Source organism: Myxine glutinosa, chromosome 12 (assembly GCF_964187855.1).
Source record: "Myxine glutinosa chromosome 12, kmMyxGlut1.1, whole genome shotgun sequence".
NCBI lineage: Eukaryota > Metazoa > Chordata > Myxini > Myxiniformes > Myxinidae > Myxine > Myxine glutinosa.
The window spans coordinates 3,890,840-3,908,578 of NC_136272.1; the positions used below are offsets into that span (position 1 = coordinate 3,890,840).

General features: G+C 33.4%; 1 protein-coding gene across 1 annotated transcript in view; it reads left to right on the top strand.

Moving 5' to 3' along the window:
- Positions 1–17,739, top strand: part of LOC137437288 (gamma-aminobutyric acid type B receptor subunit 2-like) — a 915,845-nt gene that overhangs the window by 336,235 nt on the left and 561,871 nt on the right. The window contains exon 6 of the mRNA XM_078766430.1: positions 5,869–6,057. Within this exon, the coding sequence (XP_078622556.1) occupies positions 5,869–6,057 (189 nt within the window). The remainder of the gene's footprint in view (positions 1–5,868; positions 6,058–17,739) is intronic.

Consider the following 17,739-nt stretch of genomic DNA (forward strand, 5'->3'; position numbering starts at 1 on the left):
AAAAAATTTACTTCAAAAATACTTAAAGAAAAAAATACAATTTAAATACTATTGATACTGGCTTGTGCGTGAATTTTACAAAAATACTTAATGTAAAAAAAAAACTTTACTTCAAAAATACTTAAAGAAAAAAAATACAATTTAAATACTATTAATACTAGCTTGTGCGTGAATTTTACAAAAATACTTAATGTAAAAAAAACTTTCTTTCAAAAATACTTAAAGAAAAAATACAATTTAAATACTATTGATACTAGCTTGTGCGTGAATTTTACAAAAATACTTAATGTAAAAAAAAATTTACTTCAAAAATACTTAAAGAAAAAAATACAATTTAAATACTATTGATACTGGCTTGTGCGTGAATTTTACAAAAATACTTAAAGGAAAAAAAAAAACTTTACTTCAAAAATACTTCAAGAAAAAAAATACAATTTAAATACTATTGATACTAGCTTGTGCGTGAATTTTACAAAAATACTTAATGTAAAAAAAACTTTACTTCAAAAATACTTAAACAAAAAAATACAATTTAAATACTATTGATACTGGCTTGTGCATGAATTTTACAAAAATACTTAACGTAAAAAAAAAACTTTACTTCAAAAATACTTAAACAAAAAAATACAATTTAAATACTATTGATACTAGCTTGTGCATGAATTTTACAAAAATACTTAATGTAAAAAAAAAACTTTACTTCAAAAATACTTAAACAAAAAAATACAATTTAAATACTATTGATACTGGCTTGTGCATGAATTTTACAAAAATACTTAACGTAAAAAAAAAACTTTACTTCAAAAATACTTAAAGAAAAAAAATACAATTTAAATACTATTGATACTAGCTTGTGCATGAATTTTACAAAAATATTCATGTAAAAAAAAACTTTACTTCAAAAATACCTAAAGAATAAAAATACAATTTAAATAATATTGATACTAGCTTGTGCATGAATTTTACAAAAATACTTAATGTAAAAAAAAATTTACTTCAAAAATACTTAAAGAATAAAAATATAATTTAAATACTATTGATACTAGCTTGTGCGTGAATTTTACAAAAATACTTAATGTAAAAAAAAATTTACTTCAAAAATACTTAAAGAAAAAAATACAATTTAAATACTATTGATACTGGCTTGTGCGTGAATTTTACAAAAATACTTAAAGGAAAAAAAAATTTTTTACTTCAAAAATACTTCAAGAAAAAAAATACAATTTAAATACTATTGATACTAGCTTGTGCGTGAATTTTACAAAAATACTTAATGTAAAAAAAACTTTCTTTCAAAAATACTTAAAGAAAAAATATAATTTAAATACTATTGATACTAGCTTGTGCATGAATTTTACAAAAATACTTAATGTAAAAAAAAACTTTACTTCAAAAATACTTAAACAAAAAAATACAATTTAAATACTATTGATACTGGCTTGTGCATGAATTTTACAAAAATACTTAACGTAAAAAAAAAACTTTACTTCAAAAATACTTAAAGAAAAAAAATACAATTTAAATACTATTGATACTAGCTTGTGCATGAATTTTACAAAAATATTCATGTAAAAAAAAACTTTACTTCAAAAATACCTAAAGAATAAAAATACAATTTAAATAATATTGATACTAGCTTGTGCATGAATTTTACAAAAATACTTAATGTAAAAAAAAATTTACTTCAAAAATACTTAAAGAATAAAAATATAATTTAAATACTATTGATACTAGCTTGTGCGTGAATTTTACAAAAATACTTAATGTAAAAAAAAATTTACTTCAAAAATACTTAAAGAAAAAAATACAATTTAAATACTATTGATACTGGCTTGTGCGTGAATTTTACAAAAATACTTAATGTAAAAAAAAAACTTTACTTCAAAAATACTTAAAGAAAAAAAATACAATTTAAATACTATTAATACTAGCTTGTGCGTGAATTTTACAAAAATACTTAATGTAAAAAAAACTTTCTTTCAAAAATACTTAAAGAAAAAATACAATTTAAATACTATTGATACTAGCTTGTGCGTGAATTTTACAAAAATACTTAATGTAAAAAAAAATTTACTTCAAAAATACTTAAAGAAAAAAATACAATTTAAATACTATTGATACTGGCTTGTGCGTGAATTTTACAAAAATACTTAAAGGAAAAAAAAAAACTTTACTTCAAAAATACTTCAAGAAAAAAAATACAATTTAAATACTATTGATACTAGCTTGTGCGTGAATTTTACAAAAATACTTAATGTAAAAAAAACTTTACTTCAAAAATACTTAAACAAAAAAATACAATTTAAATACTATTGATACTGGCTTGTGCATGAATTTTACAAAAATACTTAACGTAAAAAAAAAACTTTACTTCAAAAATACTTAAACAAAAAAATACAATTTAAATACTATTGATACTAGCTTGTGCATGAATTTTACAAAAATACTTAATGTAAAAAAAAAACTTTACTTCAAAAATACTTAAACAAAAAAATACAATTTAAATACTATTGATACTGGCTTGTGCATGAATTTTACAAAAATACTTAACGTAAAAAAAAAACTTTACTTCAAAAATACTTAAAGAAAAAAAATACAATTTAAATACTATTGATACTAGCTTGTGCATGAATTTTACAAAAATATTCATGTAAAAAAAAACTTTACTTCAAAAATACCTAAAGAATAAAAATACAATTTAAATAATATTGATACTAGCTTGTGCATGAATTTTACAAAAATACTTAATGTAAAAAAAAATTTACTTCAAAAATACTTAAAGAATAAAAATATAATTTAAATACTATTGATACTAGCTTGTGCGTGAATTTTACAAAAATACTTAATGTAAAAAAAAATTTACTTCAAAAATACTTAAAGAAAAAAATACAATTTAAATACTATTGATACTGGCTTGTGCGTGAATTTTACAAAAATACTTAAAGGAAAAAAAAATTTTTTACTTCAAAAATACTTCAAGAAAAAAAATACAATTTAAATACTATTGATACTAGCTTGTGCGTGAATTTTACAAAAATACTTAATGTAAAAAAAACTTTACTTCAAAAATACTTAAACAAAAAAATACAATTTAAATACTATTGATACTGGCTTGTGCATGAATTTTACAAAAATACTTAACGTAAAAAAAAATTTTCTTCAAAAATACTTAAAGAAAAAAATATAATTTAAATACTATTGATACGAGCTTGTGCATGAATTTTACAAAAATACTTAATGTAAAAAAAAACTTTACTTCAAAAATACTTAAACAAAAAAATACAATTTAAATACTATTGATACTGGCTTGTGCATGAATTTTACAAAAATACTTAACGTAAAAAAAAAACTTTACTTCAAAAATACTTAAAGAAAAAAAATACAATTTAAATACTATTGATACTAGCTTGTGCATGAATTTTACAAAAATATTCATGTAAAAAAAAACTTTACTTCAAAAATACCTAAAGAATAAAAATACAATTTAAATAATATTGATACTAGCTTGTGTGTGAATTTTACAAAAATACTTAATGTAAAAAAAACTTTCTTTCAAAAATACTTAAAGAAAAAATACAATTTAAATACTATAGATACTAGCTTGTGCGTGAATTTTACAAAAATAATTAACGTGAAAAAAAAACTTTACTTCAAAAATACTTCAAGAAAAAAAATACAATTTAAATACTATTGATACTGGCTTGAGCATGAATTTTATAAAAATACTTAACGTAAAAAAAACTTTACTTCAAAAATACTTAAAGAATTTTTTTTTAAATACTATTGATACTGGCTTGTGCATGAATTTTACAAAAATACTTAAAGGAAAAAAAAACATTACTTCAAAAATACTTAAAGAAAAAAATATAATTTAAATACTATTGATACTGGCTTGTGCATGAATTTTACAACAAATACTTAAAGGAAAAAAAAAACTTTACTTCAAAAATACTTTAAGAAAAAATATACAATTTAAATACTATTGATACTAGCTTGTGCATGAATTTAATAAAAATACTTAACGTGAAAAAAAAACTTTACTTCAAAAATACTTAAAGAAAAAAAATACAATTTAAATACTATTGATACTAGCTTGTGCGTGAATTTTACAAAAATACTTAATGTAAAAAAAAAACTTTAATTCAAAAATACTTAAAAGAAAGAAATACAATTTAAATACTATTGATACTGGCTTGTGCGTGAATTTTACAAAAATACTTAATGTAAAAAAAAAACTTTACTTCAAAAATACTTAAAAGAAAGAAATACAATTTAAATACTATTGATACTGGCTTGTGCGTGAATTTTACAAAAATACTTAATGTAAAAAAAAACATTACTTCAAAAATACTTGAAGAAAAAAAATACAATTTAAATACTATTCATACTGGCGTGTGCGTGAAATTTACAAAAATACTTAATGTAAAAAAAAACTTTACTTCAAAAATACTTAAAGAAAAAAAATACAATTGAAATAGTATTGATACTGGCTTGTGCATGAATTTTCCAAAAATACTTAAAGGAAAAAAAATTTGACTTCAAAAATACAATACACCTTTTACAACGGGCACGGCTGGCAGTTTTGAATGTCCAAATACTGTATTATTACTATTTTCACATTTTTGTGACATTCGTGTCTGCAAAATATTAATTGTGTCGCCAAAAATAAAACATTTGTCCCAAAAATAACATTCGTGTCCCCAAATAACATTTGTGTCCCCAAAATAGAATTTGTGTCCCCAAATACCATTTTTGTCCCCAAAATACAATTTGAGACCCCAAATACCATTTGTGTCCCCAAATACCATTTGTGTCCCCAAAATAACATTTGTGCCCCCAAAATACAATTTGTGTCCCCAAATAACATTCGTGTCCCCAAAAATAAATCATATTTCCCCAAATAACATTTGTGTTCCAAAAATAACATTTGTGTCCCCAAAATACCATTTATGTCACCAAAAATAAAACATGTGTCCCCAAATAACATTATTGTCCCAAAAATAACACTTGTGTCCCCAAAATACCATTTGTGTCCCCAAATAACATCTGTATCCACAAATAACGTTTGTGTCCCCAAAATAACATTTGTGTCCCCAAAATACAATTCGTGTCCACAAAATAACATTTGTGTCCCCAAAAATAAAACATGTTTCCCCAAATAGCATCACTGTCCCAGAGATAACACTTGTGTCACCAAAGAAACATTTGTGTCCCCAAAATACCATTCGTGTCCCCAAAATACCATTCGTGTCCGCAAAATAACATTTGTGTCCACAAAATACCATTCGTGTCCACAAAATAACATTTGTTTCGCCAAAAATAAAACATGTGTTCCCAAATAACATTATTGTCCAAAAAATAACACTTGTGTCCCCAAATAAACATTTGTGTGTCCAAAATACCATTCGTGTCCCCAAAATACCATTCGTGTCCCCAAAATAACATTTGTGTCCCCAAAATACCATTCTTGTCCATAAAATAACATTTGTTTCCCCAAAAATAAAACGTGTCCCGAAATAACATTATTGTCCCAAAAATAACACTTGTGTCCCCAAAATACCATTTGTATCCCCAAAATACCATTTGTGTCCCCAAAATACCATTAGTATCCCTAAAATACCATTTGTGTCCCCAAAATACCATTTGTGTCCCCAAATAGCATTTGTGTCCCTAAACTAACATTTGTGTCCTTAAAATACCATTTGTGTCCCCAAATACCATTTGTGTCCCCAAATACCACTCTTTTAAACAATTGTACCTTTTCGACCAGTGATAGGTGTACTTGTTGAGAGCTGCATACCGGTACACGTTTTATTTATTCTCCCCTTTTCCCCTGTCCCACATGACCCTCATGTAACCCGACGTTAGGCCTACGATGTTGGCATGTATGGCAGCAAATACCAGTGGGTGATTCCAGGCTGGTATCGTGATGACTGGTGGCACAACTACGTGGGCACCGACTGCGCTACGCACAACCTCCTAACCGCCATGGAGGGTTACATTGCTGTGGATTTTGTGCCTCTCGCAACCACAGACAACCTCACCATCTCTGGCCTGGTAATTATCGCAATCTAGTATTCATTCATTCATTCATTCATTCAGTCATTCATTCAACTCGAGGAATGTTTCACAACGCTCTGCTTTTTCATCTTTCCTTCACCACTAATTATGAATTAACGAGCTGTATGATATTGTTTGTAACATTATTTTATAACAGTTTGTCACAATTGTAAACAACTGTATTTATCTTTCACAAATCCACATCGAGCGATTTTCATGATCCTTGATTTTCGCGCGAATTCTGAAAACTTTTAATTTGACTTTGACTTTATTTAAAACTCCCGTATGAACTGTGACACAACAACAGGTGAGATACACGTTGTGCGGTCCTTTTATGTTAACGTTGGGTTGACGAGATAACCTGGACGTACGCGCACTCGCATCCAAGCTATCGAGCCTGGGTTCGAATCCCGACACAGCTGTAAAATGTCATCCTGGTGATTCATCCATGTTTGTGATGGACGTTAAACGGGAATCCCACCTGCCAGCATTCATTGTTAAAGATCCCAAGGGGTCCTTCGCGAAGAGTGGGCGACCTATCGCCGGCACCTGGCCAAATTACAAATTCTCACCTGAACCAGCACAGTTGGGAACAAAGGTCGACTTTCATTAAATAATTAAACGGTGCTATGATTGGTGTTTCATTTTCGCCTGGTGTTACTAATTCTGTTTGGTATTCTCCCAGTGATCCTACCTATGGCCACGTGTGGTTTTACCAGGTATTCCTCTCATTATTCATCACTAGGGCATGCCCGTACGTGGGTGCCCGTTCCTTGCCAAAAAAAAAAAAAAACGCTACCCGTACGCTCTACCCCGCCCGTACGCCCGTACGCCCGTAAACAAAAAAAACAACGCTCTTCGCTTCCGCCCTTCGCTCTGACTGAATTGGGAGAAATAATGCGCATAAGAAATCGAGAAATTATTATTTTCTCCGGAAGAAATCGAATTACGAACCGTAATGGCGCACGCGCTCGGCTCGGCTCGCTCTCACATCGGCCACGCCTACGCAACAACGCGTTCTGTGATTGGCTGCCGGAAGTGCAGTCTTCACTGTCCGGAAGGTCGCAAATCGCAGTTACGATGAATCGCAAATTAGTTTTAATTAGTTTTAAAACATAGTTTAACGGCAACATAGTTTTCCAACGTGAAATAAATGAATACGCTCTCAAATGTGCCGTCCGAGGCAGAGTCTGTTCGCCACGTTCGGCACACGTGATAGCTCGCTGCTCTCTGATTGGTTGAATCGTTTTTTGGACATAGCTCGGTAACTACTTCTCCGATTAATATGAAACCTTGAAAAGGCACATCCTCGGGTCCCCAGCAATATACCTGGCAAGTTTCAAGTATATCGGACCCGTGGTTGTCGAGAAACAGCGGTCACAGACATACAGACATACAAACATACAAACATACAAACATACAAACATACAAACATACACACAGAGATTACTGGAATTATAGATAGATTCTGCTTCTCGCACAAAAGGCCCTTTTGGCTCCACTGGTTCTGTAGAGGGACACCTGTAAACCTGCTCACCTTTGTGAGAATCCATTCCAATATGTTCAAAAAAAAAAGTCTGAACAACCTTTATCTTGGAGTTTATGTTGGAGTATTTATGTTTATGTTGGAGTATTTATGGTTATGTTGGAGTATTTATGTTTATGTTGGAGTATTTATGTTTATGTTGGAGTATTTATGTTTATGTTGGAGTATTTATGTTTATGTTGGAGTATTTATGTTTATGTTGGAGTATTTATGTTTATGTAGGAGTATTTATGTTTATGTTGGAGTATTATGTTTATGTTGGAGTATTTATGTTTATGTTGGATTATTTATGTTTATGTTGGAGTATTTATGTTTATGTTGGAGTATTTATGTTTATGTTGGAGTATTTATGTTTATGTTGGAGTATTTATGTTTATGTTGGAGTATTTATGGTTATGTTGGAGTATTTATGTTTATGTTGGAGTATTTATGTTTATGTTGGAGTATTATGTTTATGTTGGAGTATTTATGTTTATGTTGGAGTATTTATGGTTATGTTGGAGTATTTATGTTTATGTTGGAGTATTTATGTTTATGTTGGAGTATTTATGTTTATGTTGGAGTATTTATGTTTATGTTGGAGTATTTATGTTTATGTTGGAGTATTTATGTTTATGTTGGAGTATTATGTTTATGTTGGAGTATTTATGTTTATGTTGGAGTATTTATGTTTATGTTGGAGTATTTATGTTTATGTTGGATTATTTATGTTTATGTTGGAGTATTTATGTTTATGTTGGAGTATTTATGTTTATGTTGGAGTATTTATGTTTATGTTGGAGTATTTATGTTTATGTTGGAGTATTTATGTTTATGTTGGAGTATTTATGTTTATGTTGGAGTATTTATGTTTATGTTGGAGTATTTATGTTTATGTTGGAGTATTTATGTTTATGTTGGAGTATTATGTTTATGTTGGAGTATTTATGTTTATGTTGGATTATTTATGTTTATGTTGGAGTATTTATGTTTATGTTGGAGTATTTATGTTTATGTTGGAGTATTTATGTTTATGTTGGAGTATTTATGTTTATGTTGGAGTATTTATGGTTATGTTGGAGTATTTATGTTCATGTTGGAGTATTTATGGTTATGTTGGAGTATTTATGTTTATGTTGGAGTATTTATGTTTATGTTGGAGTATTTATGTTTATGTTGGAGTATTTATGTTTATGTTGGAGTATTTATGTTTATGTTGGAGTATTTATGTTTATGTTGGAGTATTTATGTTTATGTTGGAGTATTTATGTTTATGTTGGAGTATTTATGTTCATGTTGGAGTATTTATGTTTATGTTGGAGTATTTATGTTTATGTTGGAGTATTTATGTTTATGTTGGAGTATTTATGTTTATGTTGGAGTATTTATGGTTATGTTGGAGTATTTATGTTTATGTTGGAGTATTTATGTTTATGTTGGAGTATTTATGTTTATGTTGGAGTATTTATGTTTATGTTGGAGTATTTATGTTTATGTTGGAGTATTATGTTTATGTTGGAGTATTTATGTTTATGTTGGAGTATTTATGTTTATGTTGGAGTATTTATGGTTATGTTGGAGTATTTATGTTTATGTTGGAGTATTTATGGTTATGTTGGAGTATTTATGTTTATGTTGGAGTATTTATGTTTATGTTGGAGTATTATGTTTATGTTGGAGTATTTATGTTTATGTTGGAGTATTTATGTTTATGTTGGAGTATTATGTTTATGTTGGAGTATTTATGTTTATGTTGGATTATTTATGTTTATGTTGGAGTATTTATGTTTATGTTGGAGTATTTATGTTTATGTTGGAGTATTTATGTTTATGTTGGAGTATTTATATTTATGTTGGAGTATTTATGTTTATGTTGGAGTATTTATGTTTATGTTGGATTATTTATGTTTATGTTGGATTATTTATGTTTATGTTGGAGTATTTATGTTCATGTTGGAGTATTTATATTTATGTTGGAGTATTTATGTTTATGTTGGAGTATTTATGTTTATGTTGGAGTATTTATGTTTATGTTGGAGTATTTATGTTTATGTTGGAGTATTTATGTTCATGTTGGAGTATTTATGGTTATGTTGGTGTATTTATGTTTATGTTGCAGTATTTATGTTTATGTTGGAGTATTTATGTTTATGTTGGAGTATTTATGTTTATGTTGGATTATTTATGTTTATGTTGGAGTATTTATGTTTATGTTGGAGTATTTATGTTTATGTTGGAGTATTTATGTTTATGCTGGAGTATTTATGTTTATAATAATAATAATAATAATGCATTTATTTTATATAGCGCTTTTCAGGAAGCCCAAAGACGCTTTGACAGAGTGCAAAACATAATGCATAGCAAAACATAAAGACAATTGCAAAAAAGAAGAATCAATAGGGAAATATTCAAAGCACAAAGGAGGGAGAAAGAGAGGAGATAGTCAGGGGTTAGATGCTGTGGGTTAAATGTTGAATGCAGTGTTGAACAGGTGGGTCTTGAGTGATGTTTTGAATGTGGTGAGTGAGGAGGAGTCTCTGATGGTGTGAGGTAGCGAGTTCCAGAGGGTGGGAGCAGCGATGGAGAAGGCCCTGTCCCCCCAGGATCTAAATTTGGTCCGGATGGGGGGGGGGGTCAGGAGGTTGGTACCAGCAGAGCGGAGGTTGCAGGTGGGAGTGTGTCTGGAGAGGAGGTCAGCCAGGTAGGATGGGGCCAGGTTATGGAGGGCTTTGTAGGTCAAGAGGAGGATTTTGTACTGGATTCTCTGGGAGATGGGGAGCCAGTGAAGCTTGTAAAGGACGGGGGTGATGTGGTCACGGGTCCGGGAATGGGTGAGTAGACGGGCAGCGGAGTTCTGAATGTATTGGAGTTTATTGGTGATTGTTGAGGGTGAACCATAAAGGAGGCTATTGCAGTAGTCCAGACGGGAAGTGATGAAGGCGTGGATGAGGGTTTCTGCAGCCACGGAGGAGAGGGATGGACGGAGACGGGTGATGTTTTTCAGGTGAAAGAAGGCTGTCTTTGTGATCTGTTTAGTGTATTTGTCGAAGGAGAGGGTTTGGTCAAAGATGATGCCAAGATTCCGGATGTGAGGAGAGGTGGATACTGGGAAACCGTCGATGTTGAGGGCAAAGTTATGGGTGGACTTGGTGAGCGTTTTTGGGCCAATGATGATTATTTCAGATTTATCACAGTTAAGTTTGAGGAAGTTGATTTGAAGCCAGGATTTTATTTCAGTGATGCAGTTTGTCAGGATAGAGTGGGTGGCGGTGGAGATGGACTTGGTGGAGATGAAAAGCTGGATGTCATCGGCGAAGCAGTGGAATTGGAGACCATGACGGCGGATTAAGTGACCGAGGGGGGACAGGTAAAGGATGAAGAGGAGGGGGCCAAGAACTGAACCTTGGGGGACACCTTGAGGGAGGGGAGCAGTGGGGGATTTGCAGTTATTGATGGAGATGAACTGACGTCTGTCAGAGAGGTATGATTTAATCCAAGAGAGGGCAGTGCCGGTAATGTTAAAGGTGGTTGCAAGTCGGGTGAGGAGGATGGTGTGATCGATGGTGTCAAAGGCGGCGCTGAGGTCGAGGAGGATGAGAATGTTGAGGTTGCCAGCGTCAGAGGAGAGGAGAAGGTCATTGGTGATTTTGAGGAGAGCAGTTTCAGTACTGTGGTTGGAGCGGAATCCGGATTGGAATGTTTCATACAGGTTATTGGCAGAGAGGTGATGTTTGAGTTGAGTGGCTACAGCGCGTTCCAAAACCTTTGACAGAAAGGGTAGGTTGGAGATGGGTCTGAAGTTATTTAGGGTGTCAGGGTTTAGTCCAGGTTTTTTCAGAATGGGGGAACAGCAGCAATTTTGAGGGATGGTGGGACGATGCCTGTAGACAGGGAGGAGTTTATTGTTGCAATGATAAGTGGAGAGAGAGCAGGAAGGGAGGCCTTGACAAAGCTGGAGGGGATGGGGTCAAGAGTGCAGGTGGCAGTTTTCATTCCGATGAGGAGTTCAGAGAGGTCAGTAGGGGAGACTGGGGAGAATTGAGACAGGGGATGGCAGGATAAGGGGGGGGCAGGTGGTTTGAGGGGGAGCGGGTGCGGCGGTGGTCAAGCTGTTGTAGATGTTTTCAATTTTGCGTTGGAAGAATGAAAGGAAGGAGATGCAGTTGTCTATTGTGAATGACTGGGTGGTGGTGTTCAGGGGGCTGAGGAGTTTGTTTATTGTAGAGAAGAGTGCTTTTGGGTTTCCGGAGCCAGAGTGGATAATTTGAGAGTAGTAGGCGGAGCGGGTGCGGGAGAGGGCATCTTTATAGTGTTGTATGTGGTCCTTGTAGGCCTGGGAGTGAACTGTGAGACCTGTTTTATTGCGGAGTCTTTCAAGTTGGCGAGCACGAGTTTTCATCAGGCGGAGTTCAGGGGTAAACCAGGGAGCAGAATGGGTGAAAGAAACTGTTTTGGTTTTTATAGGTGCAAGTTGGTCAAGGCAGGAGGAGAGAGTGTGGTTGTAGTAGTCAGTGAGGTCAGAAGGGGTGTGGAGGTCAACGAAGGGAGAAGTGGACATTTTTTCAGAGAGGGTCGATGAGAATGAGGCAGGTGAAAGAGCGTTTAGCTTACGGAAGTTGATAGTGCGATAATGCCTTGGTGCTGGGGTGGGGATGTTGATGGTCAGAGTGATGGCTAGGTGGTCAGAGAGAGTGAGGTCGGAGCCAGAGAGATGGTGCAAAATTAGTCCAGTAGAGCAGACAAGGTCCAAAATGTGACCACGGTTATGGGTAGGAAAGTTGACATGTTGAGTGAGGTTAAAGCAGGTGAGTAAATCAGTGAAGTCAGTGGTTAGCGTGGAGTCAGTGGAGTCCATGTGGATATTGAAATCACCAAGGAGGAGGATTGAGGGGGAGAGGGAACATAGCTGGGTCAGAAAGTATGAGAAGTCAGACAGGAATGATGGGTGTGGTTTGGGAGGGCGGTAGACAACAGCCATGACTGACTGTGTGTGACCAGAGAGTTTAAAAGCCAGGTGTTCAAATGATGGAGCAGATGAGATGGAGATGAGGTTGGTCTTGATGTCTTGTCGGTGAATAACGGCAATTCCACCACCTCGGCCCTCCGAGCGTGGTTTATTGATGTAAGAATATCCATTGGGTGTGGTGAGGTTGAGCGTGTAGTAGTCCAGTGGTTGTTGCCAGGTCTCAGTGAGACAGAGAAAGTCCAGTTTATTTTCCAGGATGTAGTCGTTCAGGATGAGGCGTTTGTTGTTGAGGGACCGGGTATTGAACAGGGTGAGCTTGATGTTGTTTTGTACGGCGGGTATGAATCCAGGTGATTTGGCCAGGGTTCGCAGACAGGAGGTGCGATTTTGTGCGTTGTTGTGACCAGGTGTGTTGGGACGATGAGTGGGAGTGCGCTGAGCCGACCAGAGGATGGGGATGGAGTGACCTGATTGTAAATAAACAAACTTACGACCGGAGCCACGGTGAATGTACCTGGGTCGACGCAGGAGTCCATTCGATTTGATTGCAGAGATGCATGATGGGGTGGAGCGGGTTTTAAGCAGGAGAAGCCTTGCGGCGGAGTACCGCAGAGCCATGCCAGCAGGAGCGAAGGGACGAGCACGAGGCCAAGGGTGAGGAGGCGAAACAATCGTCACAACCCACGGGAGTGGGCCCGAGGAAACAGCGAAGGAGCCGAGCAGGTGAAGCCAGGAGCAGAGCCGGGACCATGCAGAGGGCAGACAGGAGCGAAGAGACGAGCACGAGGCCAAGGTTGAGGAGGCAAAGCGGCAAATGCAGCGGCAAACGACCGCCGCCGCTAATCAAGATCACGGCGGCAAACCGCCACCACCGCCGCCGCAAACAATGGGCGGCACAACCCACGAGAGTGAGCCCGAGGAAATAGCGAAGGAGCCGAGCAGGCGAAGCCAGGAGCAGCAGAGCAGAGCCGGGACCGCGCAGAGGAAGACTCAATGGCCAAAAATCCGCCACGACCACCAGGAAAGCAAGACACGGACAATGGTCCAGTCAGAGAAGCGGCGAGCAAGTGACGCCAGCGTCCTATCACGACCGGACCGGAAACGGAAGTCAATGGAGTTGGAGTGTTTATGTTGGAGTATTTATGTTTACGTTGGATTTTTTATGTTTATGTTGGATTCTTTATGTTTATGTTGGAGTATTTATGTTTATGTTGGAGTATTTTTATTTATGTTGGAGTATTTATGTTTATGTTGGATTATTTATGTTTATGTTGGAGTATTTATGTTTATGTTGGATTATTTATGTTTATGTTGGAGTATTTATGTTTATGTTGGAGTATTATGTTTATGTTGGAGTATTTATGGTTATGTTGGAGTATTTATGTTTATGTTGGATTATTTATGTTTATGTTGGATTCTTTATGTTTATGTTGGAGTATTTTTATTTATGTTGGAGTATTTACGTTTATGTTGGAGTATTTATGTTTATGTTGGAGTATTTATGTTTATGTTGGAGTATTTATGTTTATGTTGGATTATTTATGTTTATGTTGGAGTATTTATGTTTATGTTGGAGTATTATGTTTATGTTGGAGTATTTATGGTTATGTTGGAGTATTTATGTTTATGTTGGATTATTTATCTTTACGTTGGAGTATTTATGTTTATGTTGGATTATTTATGTTTATGTTGGAGTATTTATGTTTATGTTGGAGTATTTATGTTTATGTTGGAGTATTTATGTTTATGTTGGATTATTTATGTTTATGTTGGATTATTTATGTTTATGTTGGAGTATTTATGTTTATGTTGGATTATTTATGTTTATGTTGGAGTATTTATGGTTATGTTGGAGTATTTATGGTTATGTTGGAGTATTTATGTTCATGTTGGATTATTTATGTTTATGTTGGAGTATTTATGTTTATGTTGGATTATTTATCTTTATGTTGGAGTATTTATGTTTATGTTGGATTATTTATGTTTATGTTGGAGTATTTATGTTTATGTTGGAGTATTTATGTTTATGTTGGAGTATTTATGTTTATGTTGGAGTATTTATGTTTATGTTGGAGTATTTATGTTTACGTTGGATTATTTATGTTTATGTTGGATTCTTTATGTTTATGTTGGAGTATTTATGTTTATGTTGGAGTATTTTTATTTATGTTGGAGTATTTATGTTTATGTAGGAGTATTTATGTTTATGTAGGAGTATTTATGTTTATGTTGGAGTATTTATGTTTATGTTGGAGTATTTATGTTTATGTTGGAGTATTTATGTTTATGTTGGATTATTTATGTTTATGTTGGAGTATTTATGTTTATGTTGGAGTATTTATGTTTATGTTGGAGTATTTATGTTCATGTTGGAGTATTTATGTTTATGTTGGAGTATTTATGGTTATGTTGGAGTATTTATGTTTATGTTGGATTATTTATCTTTATGTTGGAGTATTTATGTTTATGTTGGATTATTTATGTTTATGTTGGATTATTTATCTTTATGTTGGAGTATTTATGTTTATGTTGGAGTATTTATGTTTATGTTGGATTATTTATGTTTATGTTGGAGTATTTATGTTTATGTTTAAGTATTTATGTTTATGTTGGAGTATTTATGTTTATGTTGGAGTATTTATGTTTATGTTGGAGTATTTATGTTTATGTTGGATTATTTATCTTTATGTTGGAGTATTTATGTTTATGTTGGAGTATTTGTTTATGTTGGATTATTTATGTTTATGTTGGAGTATTTATGTTTATGTTGGATTATTTATGTTTATGTTGGATTATTTATGTTTATGTTGGGGTATTTATGTTTATGTTGGAGTATTTATGTTTATGTTGGAGTATTTATGTTTATGTTGGAGTATTTATGTTTATGTTGGAGTATTTATGTTTATGTTGGAGTATTTATGGTTATGTTGGAGTATTTATGGTTATGTTGGAGTATTTATGGTTATGTTGGAGTATTTATGGTTATGTTGGTGTATTTATGTTTATGTTAGAGTATTTATGTTTATGTTGGAGTATTTATGGTTATGTTGGAGTATTTATGGTTATGTTGGAGTATTTATGGTTATGTTGGAGTATTTATGGTTATGTTGGAGTATTTATGTTTATGTTGGAGTATTTATGGTTATGTTGGAGTATTTATGGTTATGTTGGAGTATTTATGATTATGTTGGAGTATTTATGGTTATGTTGGAGTATTTATGTTTATGTTGGAGTATTTATGTTTATGTTGGAGTATTTATGGTTATGTTGGAGTATTTATGTTGATGTTGGATTATTTATGTTTATGTTGGAGTATTTATGGTTATGTTGGAGTATTTATCTTTATGTTGGAGTATTTATGTTTATGTTGGATTATTTATGTTTATGCTGGAGTATTTATGTTTATGTTGGATTATTTATGTTTATGTTGGAGTATTTATGGTTATGTTGGAGTATTTATGGTTATGTTGGAGTATTTATGTTTATGTTGGAGCATTTATGTTTATGTTGGAGTATTTATGTTCATGTTGGAGTATTTATGTTTATGTTGGAGTATTTATGGTTATGTTGGAGTATTAATGTTTATGTTAGAGTATTTATGTTTATGTTGGAGTATTTATGGTTATGTTGGAGTATTTATGTTTATGTTGGAGTATTTATGTTTATGTTGGAGTATTTATGGTTATGTTGGAGTATTTATGTTTATGTTGGAGTATTTATGTTTATGTTGGAGTATTATGTTTATGTTGGAGTATTTATGTTTATGTTGGAGTATTTATGTTTATGTTGGAGTATTATGTTTATGTTGGAGTATTTATGTTTATGTTGGAGTATTTATGTTTATGTTGGATTATTTATGTTTATGTTGGAGTATTTATGTTCATGTTGGAGTATTTATATTTATGTTGGAGTATTTATGTTTATGTTGGAGTATTTATGTTTATGTTGGAGTATTTATGTTTATGTTGGAGTATTTATGTTTATGTTGGAGTATTTATGTTCATGTTGGAGTATTTATGGTTATGTTGGTGTATTTATGTTTATGTTGCAGTATTTATGTTTATGTTGGAGTATTTATGTTTATGTTGGAGTATTTATGTTTATGTTGGATTATTTATGTTTATGTTGGAGTATTTATGTTTATGTTGGAGTATTTATGTTTATGTTGGAGTATTTATGTTTATGCTGGAGTATTTATGTTTATAATAATAATAATAATAATGCATTTATTTTATATAGCGCTTTTCAGGAAGCCCAAAGACGCTTTGACAGAGTGCAAAACATAATGCATAGCAAAACATAAAGACAATTGCAAAAAAGAAGAATCAATAGGGAAATATTCAAAGCACAAAGGAGGGAGAAAGAGAGGAGATAGTCAGGGGTTAGATGCTGTGGGTTAAATGTTGAATGCAGTGTTGAACAGGTGGGTCTTGAGTGATGTTTTGAATGTGGTGAGTGAGGAGGAGTCTCTGATGGTGTGAGGTAGCGAGTTCCAGAGGGTGGGAGCAGCGATGGAGAAGGCCCTGTCCCCCCAGGATCTAAATTTGGTCCGGATGGGGGGGGGGGGGGTCAGGAGGTTGGTATCAGCAGAGCGGAGGTTGCAGGTGGGAGTGTGTCTGGAGAGGAGGTCAGCCAGGTAGGATGGGGCCAGGTTATGGAGGGCTTTGTAGGTCAAGAGGAGGATTTTGTACTGGATTCTCTGGGAGATGGGGAGCCAGTGAAGCTTGTAAAGGACGGGGGTGATGTGGTCACGGGTCCGGGAATGGGTGAGTAGACGGGCAGCGGAGTTCTGAATGTATTGGAGTTTATTGGTGATTGTTGAGGGTGAACCATAAAGGAGGCTATTGCAGTAGTCCAGACGGGAAGTGATGAAGGCGTGGATGAGGGTTTCTGCAGCCACGGAGGAGAGGGATGGACGGAGACGGGTGGTGTTTTTCAGGTGAAAGAAGGCTGTCTTTGTGATCTGTTTAGTGTATTTGTCGAAGGAGAGGGTTTGGTCAAAGATGATGCCAAGATTCCGGATGTGAGGAGAGGTGGATACTGGGAAACCGTCGATGTTGAGGGCAAAGTTATGGGTGGACTTGGTGAGCGTTTTTGGGCCAATGATGATTATTTCAGATTTATCACAGTTAAGTTTGAGGAAGTTGATTTGAAGCCAGGATTTTATTTCAGTGATGCAGTTTGTCAG